The 20,396-nt window shown below is 39.9% G+C and overlaps 2 protein-coding genes across 2 annotated transcripts in view; one reads left to right on the plus strand and one right to left on the minus strand.

The window, feature by feature from the left end:
• LOC134815539 (uncharacterized) overlaps positions 1–15,125 on the plus strand; it is a 113,876-nt gene extending 98,751 nt beyond the window's left edge. Inside the window, exons 3-4 of the mRNA XM_063824079.1 lie at positions 11,684–14,018; positions 15,106–15,125. Of these exons, the coding sequence (XP_063680149.1) occupies positions 11,684–14,018; positions 15,106–15,125 (2,355 nt within the window). The remainder of the gene's footprint in view (positions 1–11,683; positions 14,019–15,105) is intronic.
• A 1,166-nt stretch (positions 15,126–16,291) lies between these two features.
• LOC134815540 (uncharacterized) lies at positions 16,292–19,396 on the minus strand. The gene has a single exon (XM_063824080.1). The coding sequence runs from the start codon at positions 19,394–19,396 to the stop codon at positions 16,292–16,294; it is 3,105 nt and encodes a 1,034-aa protein (XP_063680150.1).
• Positions 19,397–20,396: the final 1,000 nt, after the last annotated feature.

Below are 20,396 nucleotides of genomic sequence, written 5' to 3' on the forward strand. Positions count from 1 at the left end.
CCACTACCACTGACTAACATTTATCAGGTTTATGCGCCACCTACCACTGAACTAACATTTATCAGTTATGCCGCCACTACCACTTGATCTAACATTTAACAGGTTACGCGCCACTACCACTGAACTAACATTTAATCAGGTTACGCGCCACTAACCACTGACAAACATTTATCAGGTTATGTATCGCCACTACCACTGAACTAACATTATCAGTTTATGCGCCACCTACCACTGAACAAACATTTATCAGGTTACCGCCACTAACCACAGAACTAACATTTAAATCAGGATATGCGACACTACCAAACTGATACTAACATTTATCAGGTTATGCGTCACTACCACTGAACACCATTTAACAGGTATATGCGCCACTACCTTCGGAACTTACCATTTATCAAGGTGTATCAGCCACACCACTAACTACTACTTATGTCGAGCTAAGTCCGATCTACGCCAGAAAACCCCCTCCATAATCCCTGTCCCGCATCAGGGTTTCGCAGTTCCTCTTTAGAGTTTGTCCCCACTTCTCAGTAACTAGACAAGATACTTTGTCTGGTCGCCATTGCTGTGCTCTACCGTGCGTAGTTCCCATAGACTAAATCAACTGGCAATAGCTCAGGATGTCCCGGCTGCAGTGTCCCGCCATTTTTAATCACCCGCATCGTAACTTGTTTGACAGCCCTTGGGAGCTACCATACAAATTATAATATATGCAGACCTTGTCCTTTCCATGAGAAACCAGCACCATACGCAACCTATCTTGTGATGTCCCGTCCAAACTCTTTCTCTGACTCCTTTGTCAGTGTCCCAGGTTTTCCTTCAGATCTTAAGTGCAAGTACTGCTACACAAGCGCTATGAACATCTAATCTTTAGCTCTTTGAGAGTTTTGGATTTCCAGATATCCTTCAGTCTACTGAAGGGCACCCCACGCTTTTTTTCCTTTCTAAACCCTTATCGTCCCTATCTGTTTGCTCCTCAATCAGGAGCCTAAGTAATGAAGATCATCTACAATTTCTATGGGCTTCCCCGATCGACTTTGTAGGTGCGCTAGATCGATCCTCCATATCAGTGTCATGACCTTAAAATTTTATATTTGTGTTTCACCTATTTAATAAAATTTATCTAGGTTTTGGAAATTTTTTGGATTAGAATTGGTTTGGGTAAGGGCTGGGCATAAAGTACAAGATAAGGGGATTGTCTGCCCGTCAAAGTCACCTACAGACCGTACTGTTAAAGTTGGCCACCAGAAAATTGGTCCAACGATGGTGTTTTTTTTTTCAGACGCAAAATTTAGTCCCAAACTAGTCCTATCGTACCAAATTGTTACTACCTTATTGCACGTAATTTGAGTTTGACCAAACATTGGGTGAACCAACATAATTATGAATGGACATTAATATTGCAGCCCGCTAGGTTTACTGCCTCCTAATATAAACAGTGATGCTGTAATTTAACCGTGAACGGACAGACTTTATTTGAACGGACATAAATATGAACACTATAGGACCTCGATCTAGCGTCTTCGCGCAATATCTGTTCAAAATTAAATGAAGCTGAAGCCTGATTAGTGATAAGGTAAATAGTCTGGTCAGTTTTACTTGGCTCGCCAATCCCTGTGCGATGTGCTCTTTTCAAGCTTCCTGAACAGGAAAGAGGAGCGAGCAATAGAGCAGCAGTAGCAAGCTAGCTAGGTAAGGTCAGTTATGCACGAAATGAGATGTTTAACTTTACATTTCGTAGGGTTGACATGACAAGGTCTATAATATAGTAAAACTATATAAGTATAACCAACCAAAATCCAAACTGGGAAAATCACCCTTTTGTCATTTTGCGTAATGTGTTTTATTCCTATATTTATCTTCTCAACATTCTTCTCAAATTGACCGCTATGCGATTCTAAAGTATCGGGGTGAAAGTCATAATATACAGCCACGCACTCGTGCGTGCGCGGCGGGCCTACAACGTCGCTTGTAGGTTTATACATTATAACCTACCATGCAGGACGCGCGCCGAGTTGAACTCGTCGACGGTAATATTTCATATTTGAAACAAATATTTTACGAGTATCACCCGTTATCAACGTCGCGTGAGGCAAATTTCGCTGACTTTTAATAAAACATGCCTTTTAATACTAATAGAAACAAGATTTCTGAATGCGTTCAAACTTAATTTGGACTCCGCCGAGTTGGACTCGTCGACGGTAATATTTTAAACAAATATTTTACAAGTATCGCCCGTTAACAACGTCGCGTGAGGCAAATTTCACTGACTTTTAATAAAACATGCCTTTTAATAGAAACAATATTTCTGAATGCGTTCAAACTTACTGCAATAAACAGTACATTCAATTTCATGAATCATGTACAAGCCATGAATTGTGAATAAACATTATTATTATTTTATAATTTTATTCAATTAATCAAAAATATTAATAGAACATAAATGAACATTTTAAAGATCTGATAAGTAGTCAGAAAAAAGAAATATTGACACCCAGCAAACCCTACCGACTGGTGTATATCTCCAAACGTAAAATAGATTAAGATAGAACCTTCTGCGGTTTTCAACAAAATTCCGTCATGTAAATTTAAAGTTAGCTCCCCAGGAGCCAAATTTGGGACAACTTAGATTCTGAATTAAACCGAAAAGTTTGATTTTGGGCTAAATAAACGATCACAGCTTTTAAACTTTGCAAAGTAATGTCGTTGTCATGACTACGAGGCAAAATGCAGGCTTTTACTAAATCGATCGCCCAAAAATTTCACGTGGCTTTGGTTTTTTTGGTTTTGCAGCCTTACAAAACGGTTTTACATAAACCCTAATCCCAACCCTAACCCTTACCATAACCCCGAAGCTATCCATAATCTTAACCACAACCCTAACCCTAACCCGAGCCCTAAATAATCGAATTCACGTTTTACCAGCCTGTCACGTGACCAAAACGGTTTTTTGCCCATAACTCTCCAGGGAAGCAATTTAACCTTACGTCATGGGGGGTGATTCGGAATCAGCGTCCAAAAATACACCGATCCTGAACACTTTCATGCCTAAAGCATAAAGGGCCTTTTCACAAGAATTTTCTTAAAATTTGGGCGAGCGATTTAGTAGGAGCGCAAAATGCAGCGTGCGAAAAGTAAACTTGACGTGACGCATGACGACAAACGTGCTGTTAAAAATCTATCACCTCTAGCGAGCCCAGCAGGCGGGAAGGTTTTCCTGGGATGGTATGAAACCAAATTGGGGTACTGGAAGTCAAAATCTCGAAAAAAAATTGGAAAATCATACTGTCCCATAGTTTGTCCCATTTTCAGTTTTTGAAGCTGGAACTTCCAGAGCCAAAATTTTACATTTTTTGCCGAAATTCTGACCTGCAACCAATTACTCAATTAGTCAGTCAACTATAGATGCCAAATGACACGTCGACACGATTGAGGTGCTGGGAGTTTGATTCGGGTCGGAGGAAGCTCACAGAAGAAATCTTAACAAAACAAAAAGTTGTATTTTCAAAACTCTGTCCCATTTTCAGATGTGAAAATTTCTGAACGCACATTTGACAGATTGGATGAAATTATTGCCCACAAACCAATTAGTCGGTTAATTGATGATGGTATGAAACCAAATTGGGGTACTGGAAGTCAAAATCTCGAAAAAAATTGGAAAATCATACTGTCCCATACTCTGTCCCATTTTCAGTTTTTGAAGTTGAAACTTCCAGGCCCGAAATTTTACAGTTTTGGCCGAATTTAACCAATTAGTCAGTCAACTAAAATGCCAAATGACACGATTGAGGTGCTGGGAGTTTGATTCGGGTCGGAGGAAGCTCACAGAAGAAATCTTAACAAAACAAAAAGTTGTATTTTCAAAACTCTGTCCCATTTTCAGATGTGAAAATTTCTGAACGCACATTTGACAGATTGGATGAAATTATTGCCCACAAACCAATTAGTCGGTTAATTGATGATGGTATGAAACCAAATTGGGGTACTGGAAGTCAAAATCTCGAAAAAAATTGGAAAATCATACTGTCCCATACTCTGTCCCATTTTCAGTTTTTGAAGTTGAAACTTCCAGGCCCGAAATTTTACAGTTTTGGCCGAATTTAACCAATTAGTCAGTCAACTAAAATGCCAAATGACACGATTGAGGTGCTGGAAGTTTGATTTGGGTCGGAAGAAGCTCACAGCAGAAATCTTAAGAAAACGAAAAGTTGTATTTTCAAAACTCTGTCCCATTTTCAGATGTGAAAAATTCTGAACGCACAGTTGACAGATTGGATGAAATTTTTGCCCACAAACCAATTAGTCGGTTAATTGATGATGGTATGAAACCAAATTGGGGTACTGGAAGTCAAAATCTCGAAAAAAATTGGAAAATCATACTGTCCCATACTCTGTCACATTTTCAGTTTTTGAAGTTGAAACTTCCAGGGCCGAAATTTTACAGTTTTGGCCGAATTTCTGACCCGCAACCAATTAGTCAGTCAACTATAGATGCCAAATGACACGATTGAGGTGCTGGAACTTTGATTCGGGTCGGAGGAAGCTCACTGAAGAAATCCTAACAAAACAAAAAGTTGTATTTTCAAAACTCTGTCCCATTTTCAGATGTGAAAATTTCTGAACGCACATTTGACAGATTGGATGAAATGTTTGCCCACAAACCAATTATTCGGTTAATTGATGATGGTATGAAACCAAATTGGGGTACTGGAAGTAAAAATCTCGAAAAAAATTGGAAAATCATACTGTCCCATAGTTTGTCCCATTTTCAGTTTTTGAAGCTGAAACTTCCAGGGCCGAAATTTTACAGTTTTGGCTGAAATTCTGACCCGCAACCAATTAGTCAGTCAACTATAGATGCCAAATGACACGATTGAGGTGCTGGAAGTTTGATTTGGATCGGAGGAAGCTCTCAGCAAAAGTCTTAAGAAAACGAAAAAGTGTATTTTCAAAACTCTGTCCCATTTTCAGATGTGAAAATTTCTGAACGCACATTTGACAGATTGGATGAAATTTTTGCCTACAAACCAATAAGTCAGTTAATTGATGATTGTATGAAACCAAATTGGGTGACTGAAAGTCAAAATCTCGAAAAAAATTGGAAAATCATACTGTCCCATAATTTGTCCCATTTTCAGTTTTTGAAGTTGAAACTTCCAGGGCCGAAATTTTACAGTTTTGGCCGAATTTCTGACCCGCAACCAATTAGTCAGTTAACTATAGATGCCAAATGAAACTATTGAGGTGCTGGAAGTTTGATTTAGATCAGAGGAAGCTCTCAGCAGAAATCTTAAGAAAACGAAAAGTTGTATTTTCAAAACTCTGTCCCATTTTCAGATGTGTAAATTTCTGAACGCACATTTGACAGATTCGATGAAAGTTTTGCCCACAAACCAATTAGTCAGTTAATTGATGATGTTATGAATCCAAATTGGGGTACTGGAAGTCAAAATCTCGAAAAAAAATTGGAAAATCATACTGTCCCATACTCTGTCCCATTTTCAGTTTTTGAAGTTGAAACTTCCAGGGCCGAAATTTTACAGTTTTGGCCGAATTTCTGACCCGCAACCAATTAGTCAGTTAACTATAGATGCCAAATGAAACTATTGAGGTGCTGGAAGTTTGATTTAGATCAGAGGAAGCTCTCAGCAGAAATCTTAAGAAAACGAAAAGTTGTATTTAGTTAATTGATGATTGTATGAAACCAAATTGGGGTACTGAAGTCAAAATCTCGAAAAAAATTGGAAAATCATACTGTCCCATAGTTTGTCCCATTTTCAGTTTTTGAAGCTGAAACTTCCAGGGCCGACATTTTACAGTTTTGGCAGAAATTCTGACCCGCAACCAATTAGTCAGTCAACTATAGATGCCAAATGACACGATTGAGGTGCTGGAAGTTTGATTCGGGTCGGAGGAAGCTCACAGAAGAAATCCTAACAAAACAAAAAGTTGTATTTTCAAAACTCTGTCCCATTTTCAGATGTGTAAATTTCTGAACGCACATTTGACAGATTGGATGAAAGTTTTGCCCACAAACCAATTAGTCAGTTAATTGATGATGTTATGAATCCAAATTGGGGTACTGGAAGTCAAAATCTCGAAAAAAAATTGGAAAATCATACTGTCCCATACTCTGTCCCATTTTCAGTTTTTGAAGTTGAAACTTCCAGGGCCGAAATTTTACAGTTTTGGCCGAATTTCTGACCCGCAACCAATTAGTCAGTCAACTATAGATGCCAAATGACACGATTGAGGTGCTGGAAGTTTGATTTGGATCGGAGGAAGCTCTCAGCAGAAGTCTTAAGAAAACGAAAAAGTTGTATTTTCAAAACTCTGTCCCATTTTCAGATGTGAAAATTTCTGAACGCACATTTGACAGATTGGATGAAATTTTTGCCTACAAACCAATAAGTCAGTTAATTGATGATTGTATGAAACCAAATTGGGGTACTGAAGTCAAAATCTCGAAAAAAATTGGAAAATCATACTGTCCCATAGTTTGTCCCATTTTCAGTTTTTGAAGCTGAAACTTCCAGGGCCGACATTTTACAGTTTTGGCAGAAATTCTGACCCGCAACCAATTAGTCAGTCAACTATAGATGCCAAATGACACGATTGAGGTGCTGGAAGTTTGATTTGGATCGGAGGAAGCTCTCAGCAGAAGTCTTAAGAAAACGAAAAAGTGTATTTTCAAAACTCTGTCCCATTTTCAGATGTGAAAATTTCTGAACGCACATTTGACAGATTGGATGAAATTTTTGCCTACAAACCAATAAGTCAGTTAATTGATGATTGTATGAAACCAAATTGGGGTACTGAAAGTCAAAATCTCGAAAAAAATTGGAAAATCATACTGTCCCATAGTTTGTCCCATTTTCAGTTTTTGAAGTTGAAACTTCCAGGGCCGAAATTTTACAGTTTTGGCCGAATTTCTGACCCGCAACCAATTAGTCAGTCAACTATAGATGCCAAATGAAACTATTGAGGTGCCGGAAGTTTGATTTGGATCAGAGGAAGCTCTCAGCAATCTTAAGAAAACGAAAAGTTGTATTTTCAAAACTCTGTCCCATTTTTAGATGTGTAAATTTTACCAAAACCCATAATCATGGGTAGAGTAGACCGCTGCCAGTGTCTCTCTTTCCCAAACAAAAGGAAATGATATTAATTTGATTGACCGTTTTCAAATGCAAAATGATACCGAGAATGAAATCGGTCGCTCGCTTTTCCCATTCATTCACGGCTTATACGAATTGTAATAGGTTTCGATAAATTACATCGATCACATGCTGCAATAATCTCTTTGGGTTGCGTTCGGGTCGATACCTAGTATTTCGGGATAAGGGTGCTAGTTAGTGAATTAGCTGAAGTTTATTGAATCTTTATTGCCGAGTACAGCTGTCTTCGGGTATGGTAGTTCTTAATCTATTACATTTGTAAATGAATGGGAAAAGCGAGCGACCGATTTCATTCTCGGTATCATTTTGCATTTGAAAACGGTCAATCAAATTAATATCATTTCCTTTTGTTTGGGAAAGAGAGACACTGGCAGCGGTCTACTCTACCCATGATTATGGGTTTTGGTAAAATATCATCTCTTTTTAATTAATGTCAGGGTACTTTATAAAGTCGAAATATAAACTGATATCTTCATTAATAAAGAGGAAGTTTCAACGATTTCGAAATTTTTCCTTTGAAAACATTTCCTTGTGTTTGGGTAAGCATATCGGTCGATCACTGACTGAATTTGCCACTTTATACTCATTCAAGTTGGCATTAAATTTATATATAATGACATTGAACTGTCGTGGTAAAGCAGAATTTGTTCGAAATCACGAATGAGCAAAATTATCACCTTTCGCACGTGCAAACTATGAGCGGACGTTGCGTGCGCATCCAATATTGAATCGCCGTAAATTTTTGCGTGTTGGTGTGTTATATATAGTTTGATAAGCATGCAAAGTTTCAAAGTATTTCAAGAAGAACTGTAATCACAACGGCACACCAACGTTTACAGAAAATGGTAAAAACAGCAATTTTCAGTGATTTTAGCAATTTTTAATCAATTTGGGCGTGTCCCCACGTGTTCAACTTTTAGATTTTTAACTTTAAAACTAGCCTAATACATAATATATGGACACGTTCATTGAAGTTTGAGGAAATTGGTAAATTTCTAAAACAGCGTTTTTGACGATAGTGGTTTAATTTTAACATATATTAATCTAGCGTGTTCATAAGTTCTGAACATTAGCCACGTGACCCATACTCCCATATGCACTGCTCAAAAATAAAATGTATTGCTTTTAGGCACTATTATGTAAAAAATGTCACATTTTTGGGACATTGTTTACCATAGCTGCCCAATTAGCATTTTTTGGTCTAAAATATAGTAGATTAGGTCAATCTAACAATTATGATACAATGTAGGCCTAAAGGGCAGTGATCGAACGGCTTTAAGGCAACATTTCGTAAACTTTGTCACACTCAGAATACGAGACCTCTTTTCTACTGTGAGTTGTCCTCAAAACCCTTTCAACTCATTATTTGATAGTTCTTCTGCCAATCATAGCCCTAAAATATGTTGTTTTGAAAAGTTAACAAATACATGCACTTGGCTATTGGGAAATTATGTAAATTCTGTCACATTATATGGAATTTGAAATTCTGGGTGAATTTCCGAAATCATTTATATCTGATTTTGGTTTGGAAGGCGGGAAAACTCTATATGAGGACAATACACGGATACAGTTGATTGAAGTATAGGGCAGTTGATGTAAACATTGTCACAAAATGATATGAAATCGTAAATGGACACGTTCATGTTGAAGTTTAAGGATATTGGTAAACCAAAAAAAATAGCGTGTTCAGAAGTTCTGGACATTAGCCACGTGACCCATACTTCCATATACACGGCTCAGAAATACAATTTATTGTTTTTAGGCACTATAATGTAAAAAATGTCACATTTTTGTGACTGTGTTAACCATAGCTGCCCAATTAGCATTTTTTGGTTTAAAATATAGTAGATTAGGTCATTCTAACAATTATGATACAACATTTGGCTAAATGGCAGGGATCGAACGGTTTTAAGGTAATATTTCGTAAACTTTGTCACACTCAGAATACGATACCTCTTTTCTACTGTGAGGTGTCCTCAAAACCCTTTCAAATCATTATTTGATGGTTCTTCTACCAATCATAGCCCTAAAATATGTTGTTTTGAAAAGTTAGCAAATACATGCACTTATTGGGAAACGATGTAAATTCTGTCACATTATATGGAATTTAAAATTCTGGGTGAATTGCCGAAATCATTTATATCTGATTTTGGTCTGGAAGGCGGGAAAACTGTATATAAGGACGATGCACGGATAGAGCTGATTCAAGTTAAGAGCAGTTGATGTAAAAATTGTCACAATAATAATAAGGGCAGTTGATGTAATGAAAGAAAATCTATCTAACTAATGCAATGGCTGATGTGACGAAATTTACATTTCTTGACCCTATTTTGAAGAAACATGCCTCGATTAGAATTCAATATTCTTCCAGGAATTATTAGTAGGTTATTATTGAGCAAATCAGAACTCAAGTTTAACAATTCTGAGTTTAATTTTACTAAGTTACCGAAATGTGACGAAATTCACTTTTCCTGCCCCAAAAGTATAATTTCAATGTGATGAAAAATGGGCATGGGTTTCTATATTTCCTTTATCTCTGATATAATCAATTCAAACTATAATTAGGACTGTTGATGTGAAAGAAAATGTATCTACATTTTACAATGACGTATGTGACGAAATTTACATTTCTTGACCCTATTTTGAAGAACCATACCCCAATTAGAATTCAATATTCTTCCAGGAATTATTGGTAGGTTATTTTTCAGCAAATCAGAACTCAAGTTTAACAATGCTGAGTTTGATATCACTAATTTACCGAAATGTGACGAAATTTACTTTTCCTGCCCCAACAGTATAATTTCAATGTGATGAAAAATGGGCATGGGTTTCTATATTTCCTGTATAAATCCATTCCAACTATAATAAGGCCAGTGATATGAAAGAAAATCTACCTAACTCATGCAATGGCTGATGTGACGAAATTTACATTTCTTGCCCCTATTTTGAAGAATCATACCTCAATTAGTATATAATGTTACTTTATCACCATCACTATACAGTCGATAAATTAGTTATTTTGCCAACACGGAGCAAATAAAGTTATAATATTTTTTTTGTGACGAAATTTACAAATTTTTACCCTGTTCAGGTGTTGAAATTTATCCAATGTTAACATATCACTGCCATATAATAATTTATATGACCGGCGTATGGTTGAAATATTGTTAATTGATCCATAGTACGTAATATAGGGTTTTTAAGTTGGTATACTAATATTTACTCAATTTCACACATGTTGAGATATCATACAAATTTATGTGACTAAATTTACCTATTTCTGCCTTCTGTATTTGTATCTGCCTATAACAATGAAATATGTGAACAATTCCAAACACATTCAGCTCACAAAATAATGCTAGACTATTCGGCATTTCTTGTCAGGATGTCATAAACATCCCTCATATAAATTTCTTAAATGTGTGACGGAGTTTACATGGTGCTACCATTTAAGGAAAAAAGTCGCTAAATATGTAGATAATAGTCATATACAGCTATTCTATGAATTGGAAATTCGAAAATTTGGTCAAATACGGCAACAAGGGGTCCATATAAACTCCGTCACGTTTTTATAGTGTGACAAAGTTTACAACTCACTGCCGGCCGCATTTAAGCGATATCTTATCGTCTGATAAAGATATCGTTATGCGACAAAGTTTATCTAGAGGATGAAACGATTATCTTAGGGTTAGAGGGTTTATATAGTTTCATAGTGTGACACATTTTACATCATCGTGCCATTCAGTAGGGTCACTAATATTTACCAATATCCTCAAACTTCAATGAACGTGTCCATATACCTATAGGAACTAGAACTGAGCTCCACGACCCAAAGGATAGCCCAACACCAGAGAATACTAAATCGCAAAATTGACGTTTTTATAAAATAATTCTTCAAAAAAGCACTAACTTCAATGGCGAATATCTTTATGAAGGAGCAAAGTAGGGAAACTTTCCGGTAGATTTTCAGAATGCTTGAAGAATTATCTAATATAAAAATGTCCTCAGATTTTGAATAAAATTACTCCTTAATGGTTTAAAATCAGTTTGAAAAGTTATTATTTTGTCAAAAATCAAGTTTTAAAAACACTTAAATTGATGACGTCATCAAGTGGTGATGATGACGTTAAATTATTTTTTGATATAATTGAAACTGAAGTGTAAACAATTATTTTTAAGACCTGTGGTCGGAAATTGCTGTATCTTTTATACTTTTGAATCTACGGACACTTAAATTCAGGCTACAATTGACTACATTTGACTGGCATCAGCTACTAGGAATCGGGCCCAGGCAGCAGTGGGCGGAGTGGGATTCATCCTAACTAGCAAGGCATTTGACGCAACTACGGAGATAACACCAGTAACGGAGAGAATCCTTAAGATATCTCTAAATGGTCATCCTAAACCAACCTTCGTCTGTGTCTACGGACCTACGGAGGCAGATAGTGTAGAAGCAGCAGAGAAGTTTCATACCGATCTAAGCCCTAAGGTGTGCAGTCTCACAGATCCCTGCTCACAACTTCTTGGAGGTGATCGGGGATTTTAACGCTCACCTATCAAAGAGGGACGAGAATGACTTTGGTTGGTATTTCCATGAGAGAACCAACAGAAATGGGGAACTGCTTCGGGATTCTGCCCTGGAATGTAATCTGGAGATTACAAACACCAGGTTCAGAAAGAAGCGGGGTAAGATGTGGACTCACCTATCGGATGGAACCCTGAATAAGTCTCAGTTAGACTTTATTCTAGTGAGGAAGAAGTGGAGGAACAGTGTCAAAAATACTGAAGTCTACAGCTTCTTTAGTACACTGGGTACTGATCATAGACTTGTTCTGTCTAAGATCAAGCTATCTCTTCGACGAGCAAAAAAGCAACCCAAGAAAACCTGGTATAATTGGGGAGCACTTAAATCGGATGAAGACCTACAGAAGAGATATGCAGTAGAAGTCAAGAATCGGTACTCTGCTTTATGCGAGCAAACCGATGAAAGTGAGGTTACGGAACTGTATGGGCATTTTGTTGATGCGATTGCTGATACCAACAAAGCCATACTGCCTAAGAGAGAAAAGAAGAGACGTGACGATTTCGCGGGTGATCAGCGAGTTCAAAGCGTGCGTACAGCCTTGCAGCAAGCAGAGACTGTCTATCACCGGGATCCTAGTGAAGGCAGTCGACTGTCTGTTAAGCTACTTAAAACTGAACTGGATCAGGTGTACCAGGACATCTTTGAAGAAGATCTAGTTGCCAAGGTTAGAAGGGTCGAAATGGCTGCAGACAGATGCAAAAACAAAGAAAGTTGGAATGTCATAAATGAGATAACTGGCAGGAAGGCCAAGGGTGCAACTCAAATAAGGGGCAACGGAGCTGAAGAAAGGAAGAAAAATTGGCTTGGGCATTTCACGAATCTGTTAGGGAGTATACCGGATGTGGAAAACGAGCATCCTAGGATCGAGAATCAATTTGAAGGACTCAACATCAGTACAGAACCTTTTACTGTGGATGAGCTTAAAGCTGCTAAACACAGGATAAAAGAAGGTAAAGCACCAGGTGATGACGGCATACCACCTGAAGTCCTCAAAAGATGCGACCTGGATGAAATCGTGCTGTCCTTCTGCAACAAAGCCCTGACAGATGGAATTGCGCCAGATCAGTGGAGGATAAGTAACATCATCCCGGTCCCCAAAAAGGGAGACTTGACCAACCCTGGAAACTGGAGGGGGATATCTTTGACTTCTCTCGTAGCTAAGACTCTTAATAGAATGGTGCTTAATAGGATCCAGCAGGCTATAGAGGGGGTACTTAGGGACACTCCGAATGGTTTTCGGGAAGGACGGTCCACTACTAGTCACATCTTGGCACTCAGAAGGATTCTGGAGGGGGCTAGACAGAGAAATTTACCGGTAGCTATGGTGTTTGTTGATTTTAAGAAGGCCTTTGATTCACTTCACCGGGGAATTTTGATGCAAATACTAAAGGCCTATGGAATACCGGACAGTATTGTAGATATCATTAATCTTCTCTATGTCAACACGAAGGGAAAAGTTATAACACCAGATGGGGATACCGAGCTATTTGATATCCTGGCAGGAGTTCTTCAAGGGGATACATTAGCACCATACTTGTTCATTATAGCCCTTGACTATTGCATGAGACAAGCCTTAAGCAAGCATCCTGAAATAGGATTTACCATTAAGCCTTATCGGAGTAGGAGAGTCAAGGCGGAGAAGATAACAGACACTGGTTTTGCAGATGACATTGCTCTGATAGCAGATACTGTAAAGGAGGCAGAGATGCTGATGCTAGAGGTAGAAAGAGTTGCTTTTACAGTGGGACTTAAAATGAACGAAGGGAAAACCAAATTCATTACTCAGAACATCGAGAACCCTGATACCATCAAGTCCCTGGGTAACAACACAATAGAGCACGTGGAAGACTTTACCTATCTTGGTTCTAGAATCAGAGACAGTGAGAGTGATATCAGGGTTAGGAAAGGAAGAGCATGGGGAGCATGCCACACTCTCAAAAAACTTTGGAAATCTAACCTTAGAAAGTCTATCAAGACCAGAGTGTTCACAGCACTAGTCGAGTCGGTGCTTCTATACGGTTCTGAGACTTGGACTATGACGAAAAGGCTGGAGAAGATGGTTGATGGTTGCTATACACGAATGTTAAGAATGGCCCTTAACATCAATCAATATCGAGACCATGTCAGCAACCACAGTCTGTACGGTGATCTTCCTAAAGTCAGCTCCAAGATAACCCAACGAAGGCTCAGACTTGCAGGTCATGCTCACCGACATCCGGAGCTGACACTGAACAAACTGATCCTCTGGAAGCCGAGTCATGGGCATACTAACAGGGGGCGACCTTATCTAACACTACTAGATAACCTAAAAGCAGATACTGGGCTGAAATCAGTAGATGAGATAGCTAGACTGATGGAGGACAGAAAGCTGTGGAGAACTGTTGTCAATGGATCTCGGGAATACTACCCGCCTTAAGTCAAGTAAGTCAGTGACTGGCAAAGCGTCTATCCCTGAATATATATGTATCACGACAATCTATCGTAAAACAGGGGTTCCAGAAAACCCATTTCCCGATACTCCTGAAACACGAATTTTTTTTACAGTCGATTTGGTCAACGTCTAGACGCCCTGCAAAGTTTCAGATCTCTAACTCAATTTTAACATGGTTTTTAAGGCACCTGAATATGGCAATTTTGGGTTTTTTACCGAATTTCGTATAACATGCTGGCGCGTATTTTGCGCAAATTTCTTAAAAACCTCCACATAACTATTTCTTGTTCCTGTCATCTTTAACATTGAATTAGAATGATTTGAACTTAAATATACCTGCTGAACTACTTTCGATGAGTCTTAATGCCCGAAAAACAATAAACATAATAAAGGGTTATAAAAGTAAAGGGGGTAAATAGTAAAGGGGGTAAATAATAAAGGGGGTAAATAGTAAAGGGGGTAAATAGTATTGTGAATATAAAAGGCACGGTCATGCTTGCCAGCATTGTGATTTCTGAACGCACATTTGACAGATTCGATAAAAGGTTTGCCCACAAACCAATTAGTCAGTTAATTGATGATGTTATGAATCCAAATTGGGGTACTGGAAGTCAAAATCTCGAAAAAAAATTGGAAAATCATACTGTCCCATAGTTTGTCCCATTTTCAGTTTTTGATGCTGAAACTTCCAGGGCCGAAATTTTACAGTTTTGACCGAAATTCTGACCCGCAACCAATTAGTCAGTCGACTATAGATGCCAAATGACACGATCGAGGTACTGGAAGTTTGATTTGGATCGGAGGAAGCTCTCAGCAGAAATCTTACTACTAGTACTACTACTACTACTATGTCGGAGCTAAGTCCGATCTACGCCAGAAAACCCCCTCCATATATCCCTGTCCCGCATCAGGGTTCGCAGTTCCTCTTTAGAATTTGTCTCAACTTCCTTCAGTAACATAGACAAGTAGCTTTGTCTTGGTCGGCCTTGCTGTGCTCTACCGTGCGTAGGTTCCCATAAGACTAAATCACTGGCAAGTAGCTCAGGATGTCGGATGCAGTGTCCCGCCATTTTTAATCTCCTGCTTCGTAACTTGTTTGACAGCCTTGGGAGGCTACCATACAAAGTTATATTGCTGACCTTGTCCTTCCATGAGATACCCAGCACCATACGCAACATCTTTGTGTATGTCCCGTCCAAACTTTTCTCATGAGCCTTTGTCAGTGTCCAGGTTTCTGATCCGTAGAGCAGTACTGATTCACAAGCCGCTATGAACAATCTAATCTTGAGGCTCTTTGAGAGTTTGTATTTCCAGATATCCTTCAGTCTATGTAGGGCACCCCACGCTTTTCCCTTTCTAACCCTTATCTCCCTATCTGTGCTCTCAATCCAGGAGCCTAAGTAGATGAAATCATCTACATTTTCTATGGCTTCCCCGGATCGACTTTGTAGGTCGCTAGATCGATCCTCCATATTCAGTGTCATGACCTTGGTCTTGCCTTCGTTTATGTGTAGTCCCACGCTTGCTGCCGCCGATTCTACTCTGAGCAGGAACTCGTTAGCCTTGTCCATGTCCTCAGATATAAGTGCTATATCATCTGCAAAGTCCACATCAGTGATGATCTTGGGCCCCACTCTTCTGCTTTTTCTACGTTCGAGAGTGAGTCCAATTCGCTCCGCATCATCGCCTATGGCTTGCCTCATACAGTAGTCGATGACTATTGCAAAGAGGTAAGGTGCTAAGGTATCACCCTGTAACACACCTGCAAGTATCTCGAACAATTCAGTTTCTCCGTCTGGAGTTAGGACTTTGGCCATTGTCTTCTCGTACATGAGCCGTATAAGCTGCACGATTTTGACTGGAATGCCGTAAGCTTCTAGAATCTTAAGCATTTTCCCACGATGTACACTGTCGAAAGCCTTCTTAAAGTCTATAAATGTCAGAACAGCTGGCCGAAATTTTACAGTTTTGGCCGAATTAGGGTTAAAATGCTCTCCTAGCGAGATATTGGCGAAAAACTGTCTCGATCACATGATATGACCATATACGGAACGTACGTACGTTTTGGTACGTTTTGGTGAGTTTGGCAGGGCGTGCTCAGGACAACTGCATCGAGTGCGTCCTCCTCCAGCTCAGCATTGAGTTATCGTTTGTCGGAGTGTAGCCCGGAACCGGTGGTGTGTCTGGGTACTGTTCCATAAATCTGCCTAGACCAACTTTGAAACTGTCTAGCAATGTGATACTCCGGAGCTCCGATGGGAGCACGTTGAAGAGCTGAGCTGCTCTAACTCTAAAGCTGTTGTCGTAATCTGTTCTTACCGACAACTGTGCGCTTTTGTTCATGGCTGGGATCTCTGCCTTAATACCATGCCTTTGATGAGACTTGAACTCGAAGCCCGTATCGTTCGGAGCATGTTCATTAGGAATTTTCCATACATGAATAATAGAATAACGCTCTCTCCGCCTCTGGAGGGACATCAACTTAAGCTTCTTCAGCCTGTCCCAGTACTGGAGATCACGGCAGCCAGATATCTTTCTAGTAAAGGATCTCTGTACAGTCTCCAGCTTTTGTATCTCTGTGACTTTTGTAGGGTTCCAGACTGGACAGCAGTACTCTAGCTTGGAGCGAACCATGCTTTTGTATAAAGTCAGCATGACTACTTGTGACCGGTCTCTAAAGGCACTCAATGTCCAAGCCGCCATTTTTCTAGCTCCTTGAACTGTCTTCTCAATGTGAGGACCCCATGACCTACTGCTGCTAACATACACTCCAAGGTCTCTGACAGTTTCCTGTGGTGATATTGCGTGTCCTTTTGGTATAGTATACTCAACAGTCTCTGGGTAGAACGGGAGCTCTCTTAGAGCTTTTGATCCATTCAGGGGGTAGTTTACAACCTCAAACTTCTGTTCGTGTAGCTCCATGTTGTTAACACGTGACCACTCGATGACTATGTTGAGATCATCTTGCAGTAACTCCACACTACTCATTCCTCGGATAGCCCCAATCAGCTTTGTGTCGTCTGCAAAGCTGAATCCGTTACTATAGCTAATGCTGTTCAACAGATCGTTGATGTACAGGATAAATAGGATCGGTCCTAGGACTGTCCCTTGTGGCACCCCACTTGCCACTGGCTGGAAGGATGATTTGCGACCTTCAACAACGACTGTTTGTTTTCTGTTTAGCAAAAACTCTTTGATCCACCTTAAAACCTGACCACCAATTCCGTATCGACCAAGCTTGGCTAGCAGCACTGCATGGTCGACCTTGTCAAAAGCTTTGGCAAAGTCGAGGTAAATCACATCAACTTCTTCATCATTGTTGAGTGATTTGTAGATCTGTTCGATGTGACTGAGAAGCTGCGTCATGCAACTCCTCTTTTTTCTGAACCCATGCTGGTTCGTATTGATCATCATGTTCTCTTCCAAATGACGAACCAGGTTTTTTCTGATTACACGCTCAAATGTCTTTATGATGTGCGAGGTTAAAGACACTGGTCTATAGTTTGCTGGGTCCGTTCTGTCCCCCTTCTTATAGATAGGGGTGATATATTGGGTTTTTAATTCCGCTGGTATATACCCACTACTGAACGATTCCTGCCAGAGGAGTGTAAGCGGGTCTGCAAGTTGTTCTTTGCAGGCTGTGAGTATCCTAGCAGGAATCTCTCCGTCAGGTGCGGCCGAATAGGGATCCAGTTCTCCTAATGCTTCAATGATATCTTTTCTTGTGAAGCTTAGCTCGTTGAATCCGGAATCCAGTCCCTGAGGTAATCCTTGACTCTTCATACATTCATCAATATCGGCACTCATAGGGTTACTAAATACCTTCTGGTACTGCTTCTGAAGTAACTCTGACTTGATACTGGGGTCGTCCACTAATGCCCCAGTCTCATCTCTCAACACCGGGATCGTAGATCTGGTCTTCTGGAGACGCTTGGCATACGAAAAGAAATATTTGGGGTTCTTCTTTATTGCATCGACTGCCCGGAGTTCTTTTTTGTTCAGTTTCTCAAGGGTCCCTTCCTGTATGGAGTAACACAGCAGTGAAACCTCCGTCTTCAGTTTAGGGATTAAACTCGAGCTAGGATTCATTTCCTGTAATGCACGTATCCTAGCATTCATCTTCCTTCGTCTTCTTTTCATGACATAAACGTGCTTATTCCCTCTTCTCTTTCTTGAGGTAATCTCCGCTGCACTCTCTTTCTTTGGGGAGAACTCCAAGGTTATCTGGAGCACTGTTAGCTTGAACAATTCCAGAAAAGCGTTCAAGTCCTCGTCACAGAGTTCCCAGAGCTTCAGCCAGTCGACTTTCTGAAGGCAATCACTGATTGCCACAAAATCGGCTTTGTGATAGTCAACTGCCCTGAAAGAGTTTGGGTCGATCTTGCTGGTTTCGTTCTTCTTTCTTCCAGTCATATTAAAACCAAGCTGAATTTCGACCAAGCTGTGGTCTGATAAAGATGTGGGGTTCACCTTTACTTCTGCGACATACCTAGGAACATTTGTAAGTACAAGATCTAGGGTGCTACCTTCTCTTGTCGACTGGTTTACGACCTGTGTTAGAAAGTTACGGTCTATAAACTCTATAAAATCATGACACCTGGCTTCACTTCTTAAGCCTCCATGTTCCCAGTCTATCTCTGGATAGTTGAAATCTCCAACAACGTATATGTCTGGCACCGTTGTATTTTCTGAGATCGCGTCTATTTTGGCTTGCAGTCTGTCTAGTAAGTTCTTCCAGCCTGAAGTATCTGCTCCAGGGGGCCTGTAGACAGTAGCAAAAAGGGTGTTGCATGACTTAACATAGCACATGACCATGTTATTGCTTCTATCCTCGTAGTGATCGGTTTCTGTCACCACTAGCTGGTCATGAACATAGAGGAGGCAACCTCCTCCTACTCTCTCTGGTCTATCAGATCTAAACGATTGATAGTCTTTTATCTGCACCTGAGCGTCAGAGATGTAACTCTTTAGCCATGACTCGGTTATGGCTATGAATGGTGGGGGGCAGCTACTTCCTTCGATGATGGTTTCCTGGATGTAGGGTAGTTTCCATCTAGAGCTGCTAGTAGCTGCCGGAGATACGCTCTGCCCATTTAAGAGGACAATGGTGGAAAGTTCTGGCTGAACCACTGTGGTGCCATCATGTACGGGTATGGGATGGGCGGGTGCAGTCCCGGAACAGCTCGAGTTGCGGGGTGGCATGGTAGCTCCGTGGGGTTCAGTTGCTGGGGAATCGGTTGGCGTTGGACCTCTTTCCCCCTCCCGATGATAATCTCGTTTCTCAGGCCATCGATTTGTTCCTGAAAACCAGCCTTCATGTTCTCGATGAGCTTCAATAAAAAAGACTCATCTTGATCAGTCTTCTTCTCTTGGTTTTCTACTCGTGGCTTGTTGATGGTTGGGGGATACGTAGTGTATCCTGACGAAGCAATGCTGAATTTGGGAAGCGCATTTCGTCTGTAGGGCTCAGTAGTATTTTCTACTCGTCTGTAAGTCTCTCGTTCTTCTTCTTTTCCGTGGCCAGGACCGTTAGTCTAATTTCTCGTTAGGGTTAGGGTTTCAGCATATGCTTTTGTTAGAGATTGGGTTAGGGTTAAGGTTTGTATCAGATTAGAGGGCTATGATTTTGAATAGTCATTCAGGGCCACCAAGAGAACATGTTTAAAAGTCACGCGTGACAGTCGAGTGTAGAGTGATTAATCATCATCCAAGTCCGCACCTACCCCTCGATACACAATAATTGTGGACTCGAGGTTTCCCCCCGGTAATGCAATCTCGGAAGGCAGGCCTCCCCTTTGCAACGCCAACACACAACACGAGCTCGGAAACGGAAGCTTTTGATACTATAAGTATACAGGAGGTACGTCTCGAGAACGACTCGGACCAACAATTTTCTAAGTCAAAATTTTTTCGAAAATTACTTTTTTTTTACAATTACGGTAATGCTACTTTATTCAATTTCATTATAGTAGTAAATCTTTCAAAGTACGAAATATCTCTTTAAAAGAGCATCCTAGGCACCTTATAGATATCAAAACGCATAAAAAAGAAAACAAAAAACATCAACCATCTTCTAACTTCTTCCACTCCTCCCTATCTAAAGCTAAAAGCTAAAAATCTAAGGTCTTCGAAATCAGTCAAATTCTTAAGTCTAATATCAAGATTCTTAAGTCTAATATCAAGATTTCATTATAAGCCAAAA

Source organism: Bolinopsis microptera, chromosome 5, assembly GCF_026151205.1.
Source record: "Bolinopsis microptera isolate Bmic1 chromosome 5, MBARI_Bmic_1.0, whole genome shotgun sequence".
Lineage (NCBI taxonomy): Eukaryota > Metazoa > Ctenophora > Tentaculata > Lobata > Bolinopsidae > Bolinopsis > Bolinopsis microptera.